The sequence below is a fragment of the Camelus dromedarius genome, chromosome 1 (assembly GCF_036321535.1).
Source record: "Camelus dromedarius isolate mCamDro1 chromosome 1, mCamDro1.pat, whole genome shotgun sequence".
In the NCBI taxonomy this organism is placed as follows: domain Eukaryota; kingdom Metazoa; phylum Chordata; class Mammalia; order Artiodactyla; family Camelidae; genus Camelus; species Camelus dromedarius.
Window position 1 is genome coordinate 112,980,408 of NC_087436.1, and position 18,686 is coordinate 112,999,093.

An 18,686-nucleotide genomic window follows, 5' to 3' on the forward strand; every position below is an offset into this window, starting at 1 on the left:
GAGTCCTCCTCCGCCCAGCCTCAGTGCACCCTGCTGCCGGTGCGGGGTGTCAGCCCCGTGCCCCACTTCCTTCCAGGCCCACCCACCCCAACGCTGCTCAGATCCTACCCATCTGTTTTCCCTACAGTGCTTACCACTGCGCTTTGTGCTTAGTAAATACTTGTTGGATTAAAAAGGCATTGAATTCCTGACGAAGGCAGGATAATTTGTCACATTAATGGCAGTTCAGCCAGGCAAAAAGCCTCAAGCGGATGGCTTCAGTACCACTTGAGATATTTTTCAACCCTACAACTCTAATTTTTCCCTAGTTTATGTGTCGTTATACTGAGACAAAGATTATTTAAACATTGGATTCAAGAAAAAGTAATGGAAAGGTTATGCAAAGTGCTATAAAAGAGGAGCCAGTACCTCTGCTGAGAACACAGCAGCAACTGCACAACACGGACATGACAGCACCCCAAACGGCACGGCGGTGACTTTATTATTTTATTAGCTCCCCTGCGGCAATTTCTCACCTGGAACACCTTTTCCATGATTTCTCGGTCATATAATGGAATTTGCTTATAATTTCGGAACTCTGGCACCTCTTGGCTTCTCAGACGGAGGAGCCTGAACCGTCTGGATCTGTTTAATTCCTCGTCTGAGACGAAGTTAAATTCCTGTTGTAGCTGTTCCAGGCGAAAGAAATCAGGCACGTAAGATTCCCCACTGGTAGCAACCTGGGAAAACCAGAAAATAAGAACCTCTAGGTGCCAGGCAGATTTCACTCAAGGAGACTCGTGGCACAGCTGCTGGGAATGACGTTTAATGGGGTTTTAGGCTGGGAGACCTAAAACTTCCAGCATTTTGTTTAAAGAGAAAATACACTGAAATACATTACAAGATGGGGCAGGCACTATTCATTTAGTAGCTATAAAAAGTACCATGGATCAAAGAAATGAAAACTGTAAGGTTTATTTTTGGTACTCATGCTCCCCTAGTAGGTGTTATGAAAATATACAGACTGAAAAATGAGAGATTTACATCAGTGTATTACCAAGTGCCTACTGCAAATAAGATTACTCACATACATAGCGTCTATAAAATCTAATATATGTATTGTACATATATCTGTAAAATATTTTAATATTTTTTATATTTTAACATTTAAAAAATATTTTAAACTATTTTTGACGAGCACTTTCTGAATATATTTATGCATAAATGTAGATAAAGGCCCCACTGTCAGCTGATCCACATTACTTGGCTCCACGGCCATGTTCTCCTGCCCCGAACAGCACCTCATGGCCTTGGTCATTGGGAAAAGCGAGCCAGAGATGGATCTTGGCGCCAACCTCCAGTGCCCCTGTGCCCTGGTCCAGAGAGGACGGCTTCAGTGCCACGCTGGGGATGTGCAAGTGTGGGCTGCATGCCGCCCGGGTGTCTGCTTGCTCCCCCACCCACGGCCCGGGTGCTCTGCCAGCTGCAACCTCCTCCCAGGCAGAGGGAAAGTCAGGGAGCAGAGATTTGCTGGGGCTTTGTGATGGGAAAGGCGTTCCTGCTGTGAAAACCCTGGTTCATGATACGAGGCCAGGCAGGAAGGCAGTCCCTGAGTTTTTGGTCCTTCTATGAGAAGGCAAAGAGTCGAAAAGAAAAAAACGAAAGTGACACGTGTCCTATATATAACGCTACCAGTTTGAAGGTAGTAATTGAAACGTAATTTGAAAACTTTACATAGAAGAGGCTATACTTCAGGTAATATGGCCTGTTCTTTCTAATATTTCTGTTATCTGCACTGTGAAGTATGTTGGAAGGAGAATTTATAAACACAAAAGTCAGAATAAACCAAAGCTTGCTTTGGGACTTATCTTAGAATCGCTAGGGGAGAAGTGAAAAATTCCACCCCGTTATAGTTACCTTACTGACGAACTCACACCAATAAACGTGATCTTAGATGTGTTGCTATGGTCACTTTCTGGGTCATCTGCGTGTTTATTATGTTTCTGTGGAAAGTTTGAACTTGGGAGTAAAAACAATTGTACTTGATACCAAGAGAAATCATTTACTGACTAATGTTCCATTTTATTTGTAAATTCACCGAAGAAAGAATTTAGAATGTTATGATAGATACAAATAGTCTATCTCAGGAATACTTAAATGAAACCTAAATGATAATCTAATTAATCATCCAACAAGAAAACAAACAAAATCCCTGTTTCTTAAACTGCCCCATCAGTCCTTCAAGATGGGATGGAAAGAACACGTGCCCTGAAGTCACCTCGACTTGGATCTGAGTCCTTACCAGCTGTGTGACCTGGAGCAGGGAACTCTGAGTGTCTGGGGCCAGATTAGAGAAAGGGCAAAGTGAAACCTTTCTTTAGGGCTTTCACAGATGTTAGAGGTAAGAGCAACAATAAGAGCTAACACTGACCGCACGCTGATCGTGTGCTCAGCTCTGGGCTGACCTGCAGCAGCTCACTTCCTCCTGGCAACACCGTGGGGGCGTCACCGGGCTCAGAAGCACGAGTGCCTGCACAGCCAGCTGAGCACAGGGCTAGAATTTAAACCTGTCACTCAACCCGGCACTCACGTTCTTAAACCCCATTGCGTGGGAGGACACAGTGGGAAAGAAAGTGTGGGTAAAGAGAAGCCGTTTCTGCTCTCATCACACCAAGTAGAGAAATGGTGTGTGTGCAGATCTCTGGCCACGTTACCGAGATGAGCTGCATCAAAGGAGCGTTGCTGGGGTCGTTGGGGTCGAGCTTGGACTCTGCTGCCCACTTGGCCAACTTTTTCATGTCTGTCAGTCCTGATGTGCCAATAGAGGAGATGGCATCTGCTCTCTTCAAAGCACTGGGAAAAAAAAAGTTGATTCCATGAGACAAACTTCATCACAGAGCAATTTGTTGTCAGGACCCCAAAATCCCAGGGACAGCACTGCTTAAGGAGGCTACTCTCTAGGAGAGAAAATCTAATCATAAGGAAGGACTTCTGCTATTTTTCTTTACTTGTTGGTTGCTATTAAATATTACAAGGAAAATGAAGAAGTATGAATGGTGGGAGAAAATATTTTCAAAGCACACATCAGATAAGGGGTTAATATCCAAAATATATAAGGAGCTCATATGACTCAATGGCCATAAAACAAAGAATCTAGTTAAAAAATGGGCAAAGGATCTGAATAGACATTGTTCCAAAGAAGACATACAAATGGCCAACAGACACATGAAGTATGCTCCACATCACTAATCACCAGGGAAATGCAAATCAAAACCCAATGAAGTGTCACCTCACACGTCTCAGAATGGCTCTCATCAAAAAGACAAGTGGTAGTAATGCTGGCAAGGATGTGGAAACTAGGATGTGTGCTCTTGCGGGGAATGTAAATGGGCACAGCCACCGTGAAAAACAGTACGGAGGGTCCTCAAGAAATTGAAAGTGAAACTATTGAATGACCCAGCAATCCCACTTCTCGGTAAATATCAAAAGGAAACAAAATCAGTATCCAGAAGAGATTTCTGCACCCCCATGTTTACTGCAGCATTATTTACAATAACCGAGATGTGGAAATAACCTACATGTCCATCGATGGATGAATGAATAAAGAAAATGTGGTGTAGATATATACAACAGAGTATTATTCAGTCATAAAAGAAGGAAATCCTGCCATTTGCAACAACATGGATGGACCTTGAGGGCATTATGCGAAGTGAGAGGATCTCACTTACATGTGGAATCTAAAAAAAAACCAAACTCATAGAAACAGAGAACTGATTGGTGGAGCCAGAGGTGGAGGCAGGGTGGAGACATGAACGAAGGGAGTCAAGAGGACGAACTTCCAATTCTAAGATGAGCAAGTCCTGGGAATCTAATGTACAGCATGGTGACTATAGTTACTAACGCCATATTGTATACTTGTAAATGACTAAGACGGTAGATCTTAACATTTCTCATCACAAGGAAAAAAGCCTGTAACTATGTGGTGATGGATGTTAACTAAACTTACTGTGATAATCATTTTGCAATATGTATAAATATCAAATCACTACGTTGTATACCTTAAATGTATACAATGTTATGTGTCAGTTATATCTCAATAAAACTGGAAAAAAAGAGGCATAAATGGAAGGAGTGCAAATGTGACCCATTCCTGCAACTCTGCCCAGTGCTTGAAAGTGTCCCGAGTTCCTGGATCCAGGCCAAGGAAAGGAGCCGCTGCAACTGGTGCAGGACGCCCTGAAGGCCTCCTTTCCCAGACAGCTGGGGACCACTTATCGCCGAGGCTACAATAAAAGAGAAAAAAATAAACACTTATGCAACTAACTTAAGCACCAACTTTGGACACGACTGAATTCCGAGGGGCCAGAGTGGTCACCACGGCCGGGCTGGGCTTTACGAACAGTGCTGCATCTCCTGTCGCTCACGCCGTTTTTCCTCCTCTCCTGAGGAGCTGAAGCTTTAATCCCCAGCAAATTTCCCCAGCGTGCAACTCAATGCAACGAATGCAAAAGGCTTACACTCAAAGGCAAAAACACGCCTCCACTGGAAACGCGGCCAGTCTCCTGGCTGAGAAGGTCCTTGGCTGTTTTTATCACATGGACACAGGTGTTTGCATTTGGTTGGAGAGGGAGTAAAGGGAACAAAATAAACCCCATTTGGGTTTTCCACGTGTTGAAAATGACAATGTCTTCTTGATGATCGAGATAAGTCCTTTTATTTTATGGAGGCAACTGAGCCTGCAATGGTAGGATGGTCCATTCAAGACACACCTACTGGGGAAGGACAGAAGCAAGACTCGAACCCACGCCACCTGGCTCCACAGTCTGGACAGATCAACTGCCGAGAGCGGGGCCTGCCTGGGGTGAACTGCTGAGGCCCCGAGTCCCTTTCTGCTGTTCCGAGCAGAAACCTAGGGCTAGCCATCAAGGAAGGGGACTGAGAATAGGGGCGTTCATATAACCAGAAGTTTTCACACCAACATCACTCACAGTGAAGCTTTGCTGAGGACCAGATACATACAAGTGTGCCATGCGCTATCCCCATCTGCGAAACGGGGGAAAGAATACAGCACAGACTCCTTGGCGAAGATGAAATAAAGTGCTTGTCACTGTATCTGACGCTGATAAACATCAGTATTTGTTAGGATATTACTATTTTACTTTTTTACCTTAAGAACAATTAAAAAAAAAACCCTGAAAATGCTGGCACATGACAATAAAAGGAAAGAATGTGATATTGCAAGCATTTTTTTTCCCACTGTATAGCATTAACACCAATGCTGACACCACTCACCAGTTTATTCTAGCCACACATTACCTCCTAAATCCAATGTTCTGCTGTGACAGTGGGGGAATTAGAGGAATCCCATTTTCTCCAATGGCCCATGCCACGCTGTTGGACACTCTCCCCGAGGTCATTAGAGTCAGCTGATTACTGCCGTCAGCTTCAAATGAGAAGGGTACTCCTAGGGAAACACCAAATTATACAGGATGTTGGTTAGGAAGAGGGAGTGAGCCCAGCACTGGTGAGAAAGCAGACGGCAGACAAAAGGAACGAGTGGGTGGAGGGGTGGGGATGGAACACACAACTCCAGTAACATCACTGAACTTCTTCAGGTGGTGGCGCTCACAGCTGACTGTGTGGCTCTCTCTCTGACAGCAGAGTGTAGACATTATGATGAATGATAAACACTGGAGTGGGACCATTTGTGTATATATTCTGGCCCTGCCACTTAACAGCTGTGTGACTGCAGACAAATTACTTAGCTTCTCTGAACCTTAGTTTCTTTATGCATAAAATAGGGATAATAGTAGTGGACCCTAAAGGATTATGGTGAAGATATTATTCATTCATTCATTCATTCATTCATTCATTCATTCATTCATTTAGTAGATGCTTATTTGAGCTCCTACTTCATACCAGGCATCATTCTAGTCACTGAAGACAGGAGTAAAGAAACAAAACTTGGGGGGGAGGGTATAGCTCAAGTGGTAAAGTGTGTGCTTAGCATGCATGAGGTCCTGGGTTCCATCCCCAGTACCTTGTCCAAAAATAAATAAACCTAATTAGCTCCCTCCCCCACCAAAAGAGAAAAAAACAAAACAAAACAAAACAAAAAAAGAAACAAAACCGACAGGAATCCCTGTCTCATGAGTTTGCATTCAAGTAGGGGAGACAAGTTACAAACAAGATAAATAAGAGAAATGAGCAGTATGCTAGAGGGTGATAAGTACAAGAGAAACAAATTCAGGAAGGGTATAGAACATGTGTGCTGGGGTGCGGCTGAACTTGTAGGTGGGGTGGCCAGGGAAGGCTCCGTGAGAGGTCACTTTTGAATAAGGGCCTGAAGACAGTGAGGAAGTGAGGCACGTCGGGGTCTTGAGAACGAGCATCCTCAGCAGAAGGAACAAGGGCAGACGCCCTAAGTTGGGGGGAGGTGAACCTCCAAAGACTCAGACGGGGCCGGGCAGACACTGACCGCTCAACAGTTCTGCTGCTGGGCTGTCACGACAACAGCAAAGCCTCACAGATTTGGCCCCACTGATCAGAAATTAATGATGAAAGGTTTTGGAGCAGGACATTTACTCAAGTAAACAAAGAAAAGGTTTTAAAGCACAACATATAGCAGCTTCATTCTCTAGAGTTCCAGTTAACATTATTAACACAAAACAGTGTCACTGCTAACCCTGTAATAGCATCTTTTCAAGATCTTTTCCTCATACTGAACACTTCATTTTTTAAAAATTGAAGTGTAGTCAGTTACAATGTGTCAGTTTCTGGTGTACAGCACAGTGTCGCAGCCATATATACACATACATACATTTGTTTTCATATTCTTTTTCGTTAAAGGTTATTACAAGATATTGAATACAGTTCCCTGTGCTACAAAGAAGAAATTTGTTTTCTATCTATTAAATATATAGCTAATATTTGCAAATCTCAAACTCCCAAATTTATCTCTTTTCACCCCCTTTACTCCAGTAACCATAAGATTGTTTACTGTGTCTGTGAGGCTGTTTCTGTTTTGTAGATGGCTGAACACTCCATCTTGATACTTAAAATAACCCTGTAAGACACTAAGAGAGGTATTACTAGATCCATTTTATGAATGAGGGAGATGATATTCAAAGAGGTTACAAGATTACTGGGGTCGTGCAGTTTGTCAGTACCAGAGCTGGAACTAAAAGCCTAGGTCTTCAGACTTTTAGATTGGTGATTGGATTTGGGAGTCTGAATTCTTGCAAAGTTCCAGGTGTGCACTCACAATAAAAAAATCACCAGTCACATGAGGAAACAGAATTAGAATCAGGCCAATAAGCACATAGGTATTGGAATGATCAGGTACAGATTGTAAAATTGAAAAATATTTTTATGTGTTTAAAAATAAATGAATTAATGAATGAATAAAAGAAATGATTGAGAGTGTGAGAAAAGGACAAAACGTTATCAGAACTGACCAGGTGATTATAAAAGAACTAAATAGAATGTCTAGAGGTGAAAAATACTATCATGGAAATGAAAATGCCATGATGAGTTTCCATGACTGGACACAGTCAAAGAGTGAATCCATGACTTGGAAGACAGATTTAAAGAAATTACAAAGAATGTAGCAGTGAAAGAAAAAGATGTCAAGTATATTAAAGAGAGATTAAGAAACATGGTGGACAGAGTGAGACAGTCCATCACATATCCAGTCACAATTCTAGAAGGAGACAAGAGAGACTATTATTTAATAATCTGTTATAATTATGTAAGTTATTTCAAAGTTGAAAGCCTTACAGATAATACTGTGATGTACATATTTTTATGCACAAGGTTTTGTCATTTCAAATTACTTTCCCAGAAGTTGAATTAAGGTGTCAAAGGCAATCTAAAGACTTTGAATTCACATGGCCAAACTACTTTACACTTGTGTAGTTGTATGAATTTACTGGCCAAACATAGTACATAGCAAATTACCTTGCAAAAAAATTATGTATGATTATTGTTTTAATTTAAATTTCTGATAAAAATCTTATAATTGTCTGGTTGTCTGAGAAGTGGGGAAAAAAAAAAAAAGAAACCTTCATATGTGACTGTGAAACGGTGAGCCACTGAGGCCTTCCTTACCGCTTCCGACTCCCTCATGGTCCAGTGTCACGTGCTGGTTACTGCTAAACTCCACTTCTTCGATGGGAGCCCTTCCAGTGACAACAGTAGTTTCAGGAATGGGTAGAAACACTTCTGCTAGCAAGGTGGCACCACTGTGTCCAACTGTTTCATATACCTGAGATTGAGGAAGAGAAACGGCCAAAAAAAAACGGTAATAAAGGGTGATCAGTCCTAGATAATCAGTCCATTTGTGCTGTGCTGGTCTGGTCACTGTTCCAGTCCAGAGCACCATCTCAGAGTGGAAAGCTGAGTTGTGTTGCTGTGGTTCCCATAAAGAACAGATTATACCCTACTTATGGTCAAGTTTTGGACATCCTGTCCTCTTGCCTGGCTTAATCTCCTGGGGTAGAGAGCTTAATCAAATTATCAGGCTAGTACAATTATTCTTATTTCAAGCCAATACACATTAGTTTGGAGAATGGGCTTCCTTTTTTTCCTGGTTCAAGTTACTTCAGAGAGAAAGGCCATCAGGGAGAAAAGGGAGACAATACAGACATGCCACGAGAAGGGCTACTGCCTGCGCCAGCCTCCACGGCAGTAGGAAGTACTCCAGGGTATCAGGTTCAAATCTGCTCTTCGGTAAATCTCTCAAACTCTTTCCTGCAAGATTTCACTTTATTTGTTAGTTGCTGCAACCCTATCCAGCTCCGTCTCAGGCCTTCTCCCACGACAGAGCCAACTAGTCCACCTGTAGCTCTGACGCTAATTACTGCGGTGTGTCTCGTTACAATGCCGTCACTGCGAGATGGAGGACCCGTTGCCTGGCAGCCACAGATTATGAAGACATGATGCGGCCTCAGTAGGACCCTCTGCTCCATTCGATCAAGTCTCCCTTGTATCTGTGGTTCATTTCACCTTTGCGGTAAGAAGATAAAACATTCCACAGCTCTGCTGGCTTTTTTCCTGTACTTTACTCTTTCTCTCCATGAGGTCTCTCTGGCTGGCACACGTTTCTCTAAAATGCTGATTTGACTTTTAAAATTTCCATGAATTCAACCTTCCTATTTTTCTTCTTAAGCAGTAGAGTTCCCCTCTGATGAATACTTTCCATTTACCACCTGAATGCACCAAGATGACACGACAGCTCCCCTCCACCCTTCCTCCCTCACAGGGCACATGATATGAGTTCTTTTCCAAGGATGAGGGTGAAGGTGAATTTGTACTGGGCTGCTATCATGGCCTCATCTCCCTGGTACCCACGAGCTCACATTTGCAAGATGGCTGACCGAGTTTGGAGATGCTACTGGAGTAAAGACAAAGGCAGAAACCGCATAGGAATTGGACTCAGGACCCCAGACTTAGTACCACTGTGAGCTATTCTCACAGGCTGAGTGCACCAAGACACCTCTGACTGTTCAGGGCTTACCTCCGCCTAATTTAGAAGTTCAGCAAGAAGCCCAGGAGTGGTACATTTAAGCCACACTCTCCAAATTCACCTTTACCAGTAAAAAAAGGTAATATTTTAATCTATAGTAGAAAGATCATTTAGTGAACATTTCAAATATATGTAATTTTGGAAGAATAATATACCATGAACCCATCACCTAGCTTCAACTACCACTAATTTAGAGCCAATCTGGTTTTATCTATAGTCTCAACAACTTGCCTCTCCACAATATTCTGAACCTAGACATCATTTCATCTGTAACTATTTCAATATGTATCACTAAAAGAGAATGATACAAAAAAAAATAATTGCCAATACTGTTTTCACAGCAATTCCTTGATAACATCAAATATCAGTAAGTTTCAGATATTCTTCAGAGTCTCAAAAAATTATTGTGGTACTTTGATCAAGATCAAAATGTATTCCATACATTCCAAATGATCGATATGTCCCTCAAACCTCTGTTAACTTATAGTGACCCCCTTTTTTATATTTTTAACACTTTTTCACCATATTTTTATTGGTTCAGAACTCTAAAAGAAGTTTTTGTTTGTTTGTTTGTTTGTTTTTTTTGCTTATCCCAACCTCTCATAAGAGCCTGCAGTTTTAGAATATCACAGAGCCTCAAGAACGTGCGCCAGGTGGTCATTTATTGCACAGGAGAGCTTGGTGTGACCTGTTAAATTAGGGACTCACTGGCATGACGTTTCATCCTGACATTTTTCCCTTTAGAAATTTTTGTACTGTCCCCCCAGTTTTAATTCATTGAGATATTCCTTTGTATGAGGCCATCAGAGGCTTTAGGTCTGTTATCACGTTTAATCTTAACCAGAATCTGGTGGTTTGTGGTAAAGATTAGGCGAGGTAACAGGCTCAGCAATTCTAGCTGATGGATGTGAGGCTCGATGAAGGGGAGAGGCCTCCCTGGTCACAAAGCTGGGATCTGAATCTACAACTGTTTCCTTCAAAACTCATACACTTTGAGATAAAATGCCTGTGCTCAGAAAACTCCAAGACACTGATGCAAGAAACTGATGGCGACACAAACAGATGGGAAGATAAACTGTGTTCTTGGACTGGAAGAATTGATACTGTTAAAATAACCATACTGCCCAAAGCAATCTACAGATTTGATGCTATCCACATCAAAATACCAATGACATTTTTTTCACAGAACTAGAACAAAGAATTAAAAATTTGTATGGAAACACAAAAAAACCCTGAAAAGCCAAAACAATCCTGAGAAAGAACAGACAAGGAAGAATCAATCTCCTTGACTACAGACTGTACTGCAAAGCTACAATAACCAGAACAGTATGGTGCTGGCACCGAAATAGACACAGATATCAATGGAACAGAATAGTGAGCCCAGAATTCTATGGCATATTCCATACTTGTAATTACATCATGTATGTTTCTGGGCACGCAAAGGTAGGGAGGTGAAAAATGAACTATAGTAAGGCTTAAATGCTTTAAAAACATCAGGAGCTAATAAAATCCTGATATAACTTCAAGTTAAGGGAATCACCAGTCAGAAAATACTGTTTAAGGCTGGTAAAATGCTTCAGAAGGTGACATAATACAGTATTTAGTATTTTGTTAAATCTTTCCTGACTTTGTGTCTCTCTTAACTACTCTGATGACTATAGAATTCCAAAGCAGCCCAACAGCCAGGGCAGCTAAATCAGGGTGTAAAACATATCTGAAAATAGGAACAAATCCAAGTATTTTTCAGATACCTACATCCCTTTCCATAATAGAAGAATCAAGTGTTTGCTGAGCTGCACAAGACAAAGTTTCTATATTATATGATTCCAATTGCTTTGCAAAGACATCCCTCCTAGACGTTAGTCATTTATCAACTACTTTATTGTGGAAGGACCTTAAGAGGTGCTTCTGAGCTTCTGTTTGGTTTTTAATTCCTGTGGATGTGCTCTGTGCTGGTCACCATGGTTAAAAGTGGCCAAGAGAACATGCAGTTATTACATAAGGGGCATTTCTGGTAGATGTCAGTGGAGGGGGCTGTGTTCCTAGTCTCTGCAATCACACTCATACCTAGAGTCAGAAGAGGTACTGAACGGAGATTCTCGGTGCTGAGTCGGTAGGACAGAGGCAACGATAAACTCTGGGGGAATGGAGAGTTTGCCAATTGGGGCTACTGTCTCAGCAGATAATTATCAAAGTTTTTCTAATAAATAAAAATAGATTCCATCCCAGAAAGCCAAAAAATCCAAAGATTTCCCTAACTTTTCACCCTACTCTTTTAAGGCAGCCAATTGATTTTCGTAAGCTTCGTGAAATAAGAATTTCTTTTATTTAAATTAAACTTTAACTGGTAAGATCTGTCTTTCTGAGACACCCTCATTTTTTAAAATAGCAGCTCAATTTAATTAATGCTAGGGTGAAATGCTAGTTTTAAAAATCAGAAAATGGGCATTCTGGGCTTTAAATAGGTATCTGTAAATAACTTTCTGTACAATTCAGTTTAATTTTTGGTTTCTTTCTAAGTCAGCCGTTCTCAGACATTTTGGGCTGAACAGTTCTTCGTTGTGGTCAGCTGTCCTGCACATCGTAGGATGTTTAGCAGCATTCCTGGCCTCAGCTGCATTAGTGGTGCCAGCAGCAACTCACCACGTGTGATAATTAAAATGTCTTTAGACATTGCCAGATGTCCCCTGGGGGCAACATTATCTCCATTGAAAAGCACTGCTTGAAGCAAAATGAGTGTGTTTGTAAGTGTAATGTTAATGAAGAAACAAGACAGGAAATATGGTTTGATTTATGTACAACTGTTCAAAAATTCCTGTTTTGTAAAGCAAGGCAGCAGTGAATTCAGAATAGCAATTAGATCAACTGCTACCAAATTGGGACCATTTATGAAATTACTGTTACTTCCCCTGCATTTGAAAGAGTGTTTGCTTTAACTCAGCAATCTGGTGCAAATTTACACTAACAGTATTTAGAATTGCATAGGTAAGACAAATCTTAAACATGTAGGGGCATTAAGTTAAGACAGACAATAATCCATCATGAAGTAGTTTATATTGCATGATTTAAAAGTCATATTTCTCTGATTTTAAAACCTAAACAAAAAAAGTAAAACAAGACACAGCAGTTTCATCTCTTCCACTTGGTGGTGTTGGATTTGGTACAAGTGGCTGCGGTTTAATCTCGGCCGCCAGTGATGTTGTTCACCAGTCTGTTAGTCATCTCTTGGTAGAGGTCCCTCCCCGCTTCCCCTCAGTGTGGAATCAAACCTTTTTTCCTCTCGGGTCCACAGACTCCCTTCTTTCACTGGAAAGACCGTGGGCATCGCATCTGAGGTGAACCCCCTCCCAGCTGCCTTCCACCCCTCCCCTGTGTTATCACTCCCAACTTGGAGGGCATTCTCAACACAGCTTGATCCCACCCTCTCTCCTTCCTCTCTCCCACCCTCCCCAGCAACTTTCCTTTTCATTTTCAAAGTCATCAGTCTTTTCTGGACTGGCTGCTTTTCTCAGGCTGGCAGATGTGCTCCAATTAACCACACCCTAAAGTAAACCGCGGTCTCCTTGCAAACCCCTGATTCATTTCCCTCCCTCTCCTCCCTGCTGAGCTTCTGGGAGGGGAGCCTCCTCTTGGTATCTTCATTTTAGGTCCCCGACCCCAGTGAGCTAGATGAGGGTTATCAAGGACACTTCTCCAAGTAGGACTTTTTCCCACTGTGATGGTCCAATTCTGCAGACGAGCCAGAGAAATCGGGAGAGGCTCCAGGAAGGGAAACTCATGTTCCTGCCAGCTCAGTTAAAGGGAAAATTTCCCTATCTCAGTCCACATGCCAGGAATATGAAAGCTCAACCGCATTGATTCATAAGGAAAAACCAATAATGCTAGCACATTTAAAAGCCGCCCAGCGATCTTACACACCGTGGCTAGTTTTGGGGAGTCAAGAAGATGACTATGGGGTGATATTATAGATGTGAATGATAAAGGGGTCAAGGTAATCATCACAAAGCTTTTTTGTTTCCAAATCAAATTTCATCTTTGTGAAAGGCCAAGCATTTTTATTTTGGAGAGACCTCAGAAACCACGTTTTTCAAGACCTTTCTGGAAGGACTCTGGCCCCGCTCTGGCTCCCATCCTGTGAAGTCCCATCTCACTTTTCCTTGGGACCAACTTTGATTCCCTTCCTTTTCACTCCCTCTAGTTAAAGCATCACCAAGTCCTGTCAATCTCTTCTTTCAAGGCTGCCATGTTGCCCTAATTCACTCCTTCCTCCCCCGTCTGCTGCCAGGCCCCGATCCATCCCCCACTCCTAGCTTTCTGTGCCAGCCTGTGGACTTTTCTTCTGCTTTGTAGGGCTGCCCTGGCATTCCCATCTCAGGCCTGGCTAGGAAACACTGAGGCTTGTGGTTCAAAACACGCAGGAAGACAAACACCTCCGTCAGCCCTGTTCCCTGCAGTGGTCCTGTGTATCTGTACTCCGCTGAGTGCTGTTTCTTTGCATTCACTTCCCTCGCATCTCTAGCTGGATTTAAAGCTCCCTGAGGCAGGGCCGTTTACACCCTACTTTTTATGTGGCTTCCAATTCTCCACTACACTCCTGGCTCAGCATCAGACAGTCTGCTGGCTCTGCACAATCAGGCAACAAACATACAGTGCTTGGTTGTTGAACCAACTGATGCATTGCAGTTCTGAGAATCTCAGAACATCTTCTGAAACACGTTAGATCCTTAAGTTAAGAGTGCGATAGCAGCGGCATAAAGAAATACATTTAAGGTGATTTTTCTTACCCTCCTAAGGTTGCCAATAATTCTTGAACCTTCTCTAACTCAGAACTTACAATTATACGGAAAATTTCCAAATGGCACAGTATTATTCCTAGAGAGTCAACAATGTCCTCTAAATTAATTTCATCTGTGACTGTTACCCAATCATAAAAAATTATGCCTCTAAACCGCTATAACATTGATTTGATCAGTTGTCAAATCTTTATAGAGAGCTTAATAAGAACTTAGCCAAGACTCCCTTAGTTTGCAATTTTTAAAAGATGGCATGATTCAGCTCTTAAGGCGAAGGTAAATGCCTACGAGTATATTCTTAATATTATAGGATAAAGTTTTGCTCTTTGGTTTAAAAAAGTCATTTCATAATATTTTAGAGAATACTCTTCACATTACTTAAAAAAAAAACTGTTCTGATGGTAACATTCCCAGCAAGCTAATATTCAAGGCAGTCAGCAGGAGATAGTCTAGGAGGATTATCTTATATTTTAGAAAATATATGAAATAAAATATTGGCACACTAGTGCAACGTGAAGATGTTTTTCCTTACATAGTAATTCAGGACACTGAGAACTGCCCAGAGCGGGAGAGGGTGTCGCAGACCAGCCGGGTGGTCTGAGCTCTCAGCAAGCAACAGGGGTGTGGCTGGGCACATGCTGGGAGGGCAGGGCCCTCTCTCGCATCCTTTGCACTCTTTCCAGTGGGCGAGGGGCATGAGGGGGTGGTCCTCCTTCCAGGGCGCCCTCTCCTTCCTACCTGCTGCGTGCTGGGCTGCCGCTCCCTGGCCTCACTCTACCCCTGTCTTATCTTCTCATGTTACTCTCGGTCTTCCTCAGTCAGCTCTTCCTCTGCAGGGGAGGAGGGGAGGAGGAGTTAAGGATGAACCTCAAAGGAGGGGGCAAACTCTGAGTAGCTGAAATCATTGCATTTCTGTGGTGCGCAATGGGTGAGACTCACCCTGGGCCCCCGCAATCCCTCCCTGTTAAGAGCAGACGATAGGAACGCCCTGCGCTGGCTTCTGGAGTTTGTGTTCATTTACTTTCTCCATCAAGTTTTATTCTTAATTTGGACAGTTTTCCATGTGCAGCAAGTCTTACTTTAAACTGTAGATTAAGTGCATGTGTCCGGGGCCAGGGCAGGAGGGTTTGTGATGGGGAGGGGAGTGGGGTGCTTTGGGACCAGCAGAGTGCGACCTTTCTCCCAAAGGTGTTCAGATTTTAAATGTTCCATAGCCCCTCATCATCCAAACAGAAAGACCTACCCTCCGGCTCCTCACTGTTGGAATCTCTGGCTAAGAAAGGCCAGGTGTTCGTGGTACGGAGAATACTAGATTTTCTAATTTGAACATATCTGAAATGGGATTGTGTCTTTTGGTCCATGATGCGTGGTGGTTAAGTGACACAAATAATGGTGCATGTCACAGGGAGAGGTGAGGGGATGAAACGCAGTCAGCTGGATCCCAGAGCCCCTCAGACACAGCCTGGCTGAAAGGACAGTGGGAGAGGAATCCTCCACATGCTCCGGGCAGTCAGGCACCGCAGGGCCTCTGGAGGAGACAGGATGGACAGTCGGTGTGGACCTGGCACCTAGAGCAGGTACCGGGTAAGCCCACCGCTGCCCACCTGGGGGTGGTCCCAGCTCCCCTTCCCGGTGCAGAGCTAGGCGGCTCCCGCTCTCAGCTTTAGCCACAGTCACCCCACTTCACTCTCTGTATCCACACAGGGTTATAAATCAAGGGAGGAACATGCAAGAATGTATAGAGATCGTTTTCTCATGGGTGATATTCAGAGGGAATTTTCAGGCTTTTCAGCAGAACTTCAATCCCTTTTCTCATACCATTCTTTACCTTAACAAACTGCCCTTGCTTTCTCCTCTCACCCATATTAAGTTGAGCAGCAAAATAAGTTCTGTTTTTCTCAAGTTCTAGCATACACAGACGTTTCTTAAAAATTCGATGAGGTTTTAAAGAATTATATGAGCGGCTGGACTAAGCCTAGCTCTGTTTTTCAAGGAAAACATTTTCCCTTTTTGTGGATATCAGAGCTGTCACCAGCACGCAAAGGACTTTGGCTTGAGTCATGATGCCTGGCGCTTTGCTATGAGGGTTGCCCTCTGCCCTCACCACCTCCAGATCAGGGATGACAGGGGTAGGACAAAGTAGCCTCAGTCCCTGGAAAGTCCCAATGCCAGGGGGCTGACTTTGGGTGCTCAGGGCTGACCCTTTCGGTCCCCATCCCATTTCCTGGCGTCCCAACTTGGTTCTGAGCATTTCTACTGTCAAAGGAGCCCCGTATCTTAGCCTGTTTCAAACTTCCTCTACCAGTTTTAGAAGGTCAGCTACCTAGGTCTACACAGGAGTTGAGATTCAAAATGTTGAGCAGTACTCACAGCCCAGTGCTAACCAGTCAGAAGAGCTGTCAATCATACAGGGAACGGGGTCCCGGAGGCGTTAACCTTGTTCAGACACTCCCTTTAACTGGTCCATTGTGGGAAGGTCCAGAGGGTCTTGGAAGTGGGGTCTATGTGGCCAGGGTGGCAATTTGGGCCTCCAGGATGGCAACCATTTGCCATTCAGTAGAGAAGTGTGTAAATATTTTAATAATTATACAGCTGTAATTGTATCTGCAGACAATGTCAGTTACAATCACGAGGTAGTGGCAGCCTGGACGACAGTGTGAGAAGGGCTCTGAAGTTACCTACATCTAGGCTCAGTGGGGGACAAGAGGCATGATCAGTTGTCATTTCCAGCAAGGGTGGTGGATGAGAATGAGAAGTTTCTGCACAAGCGGTGGATGAGGATTAGTGATTTCTGCGTGGGTGGTGGGCGGCAAACAGAGGCACGTGCGCCACGTATTTGCAAGTCTAATTAGCATGCCTATTAGTGTCATGGAAGAGAATCTGTCAGCATCTTAAGAGAGTTTTCACCATAAGATCAGCAGGTCTAAGACACTGTTGATTTGAAGAGTGTCCTCTAAAAATTCATGTGCACCGGGAACTAGAAAACGTGACCTCACTTGGAGATCGGGGCTTCCCAGGTATAAAAATGGAGATGAGTGAGGGGGGGTCCCTAAGTTCACTGAGAATGTCCTTGTAAGAGACAAAAAAGGACACACAGAGACACAGGAAGGCCAGATGGAGATGGGGCAGAGATGGCAGTGATGCTACCACAAGCCAAGGAACGCCTGGGGCCACCAGGAGCTGAAGAGGCAGGAAGGGTGCTTCTCTGCAGGTTTTGGAGGGAGCATGGCCCAGTGACACCTTGATTTCAGACTTCAGGGCCTCCAGAACCGTGAGAAGATAAATGCCTGCTGTTTAAGGCACCAAGTTGGTGGTGCTTGGTTATGGCAGCCTTAGGAAACTAAAACAGACACAAATAAGTGGGATTTAGGCTAGTAGGGAGTTTTATTTATTTGGGGGGATCCTGGCACCTGTACCTCCCAACCCCATCATACCCAGCTGTGATTATGGAAACTGATTTCTCTGGAATATTATGCTAGGGTCTTGGTACAGCGTAATGTTGAAACTCCCCCATGAATGAATCAGAGACCCCTCTACGCCGGTCCTCCCCCAGCCCCCACCTCATCTCCAAACAGACATATGCTTGCGCACCGAGGCAGCTACTCTGCCAGCACTTTCGGTATGTGAGTGGGTAACAGATCTCTCCTGCCAAGGCCTTAAGATACGCCCAGGAGGAAACTGACCTCCGGTGTCCCTTGAGAGCCTATCAGGACACCAGCAGAGCCAATGAATGATTTAAAACCATCTCACATCTGTGATGACCAAAACTTCTTAGGACAATGACTATAATTAAAATACGTACCTGCAGTGTTAAACTCTCGGGCCAGTTGACTATTTGCAAATTGAAAATCTGTCCAAAGTGAACACGGAAGTCTGCCCCGAGCGGCCGACTGTCGGTCCTGGACACTTCCTTGTCGTTGAAGATCACCTTCAAATACAACGAGCGCCTCTTGACGTCTTCCCTTCGCAAGACCTCCCCCCTGCAAAGTGAGACGGTCCACAGGTGGGGTGAGTATTCATGCACCAAGGCTAAGTGAGCGTTTGACAAATAGGCACCGAACAGAATAAGGAACACAGGCGGAGACCCTGCCAGTCACTTTAGCTTTCATTGAACCAAGACAGTCACGGGTCTTGCAGAACTTAATACAACAGTACATTGTGATCCAAGGGGGAGGTCATAGCTCAAGTGGTAAAGCACATGCTTTGCATACCCAAGGTCCCAGGTTCAATCCCCAGTCCCTCCTCTGAAAGTAAATAAATAAGTAAACCTAACTACCTCCCCCACCACCAAAAAAAGGGGAGGTGGGGAGAGAGGATAGTACACCGTGATATGAGAAAAGAGGCACTGACAGGGCCACAGGGATTTAGAACTGTGGCTCAAGCATCAC

At 43.7% G+C, this 18,686-nt stretch overlaps 1 protein-coding gene across 3 annotated transcripts in view; it reads right to left on the minus strand.

The window, feature by feature from the left end:
- The window catches only part of CC2D2A (coiled-coil and C2 domain containing 2A), a 114,351-nt gene that overhangs the window by 36,571 nt on the left and 59,094 nt on the right, over window positions 1-18,686 (minus strand). For all 3 annotated transcript variants that reach the window (XM_031437119.2, XM_064487930.1, XM_064487934.1), the window contains 5 exons: window positions 18,101-18,278; window positions 8,089-8,245; window positions 5,296-5,443; window positions 2,694-2,832; window positions 516-719 (listed from right to left, as the gene is read on the minus strand). In XM_031437119.2, coding sequence (XP_031292979.1) covers window positions 516-719; window positions 2,694-2,832; window positions 5,296-5,443; window positions 8,089-8,245; window positions 18,101-18,278 — 826 coding nt within the window. The remainder of the gene's footprint in view (window positions 1-515; window positions 720-2,693; window positions 2,833-5,295; window positions 5,444-8,088; window positions 8,246-18,100; window positions 18,279-18,686) is intronic.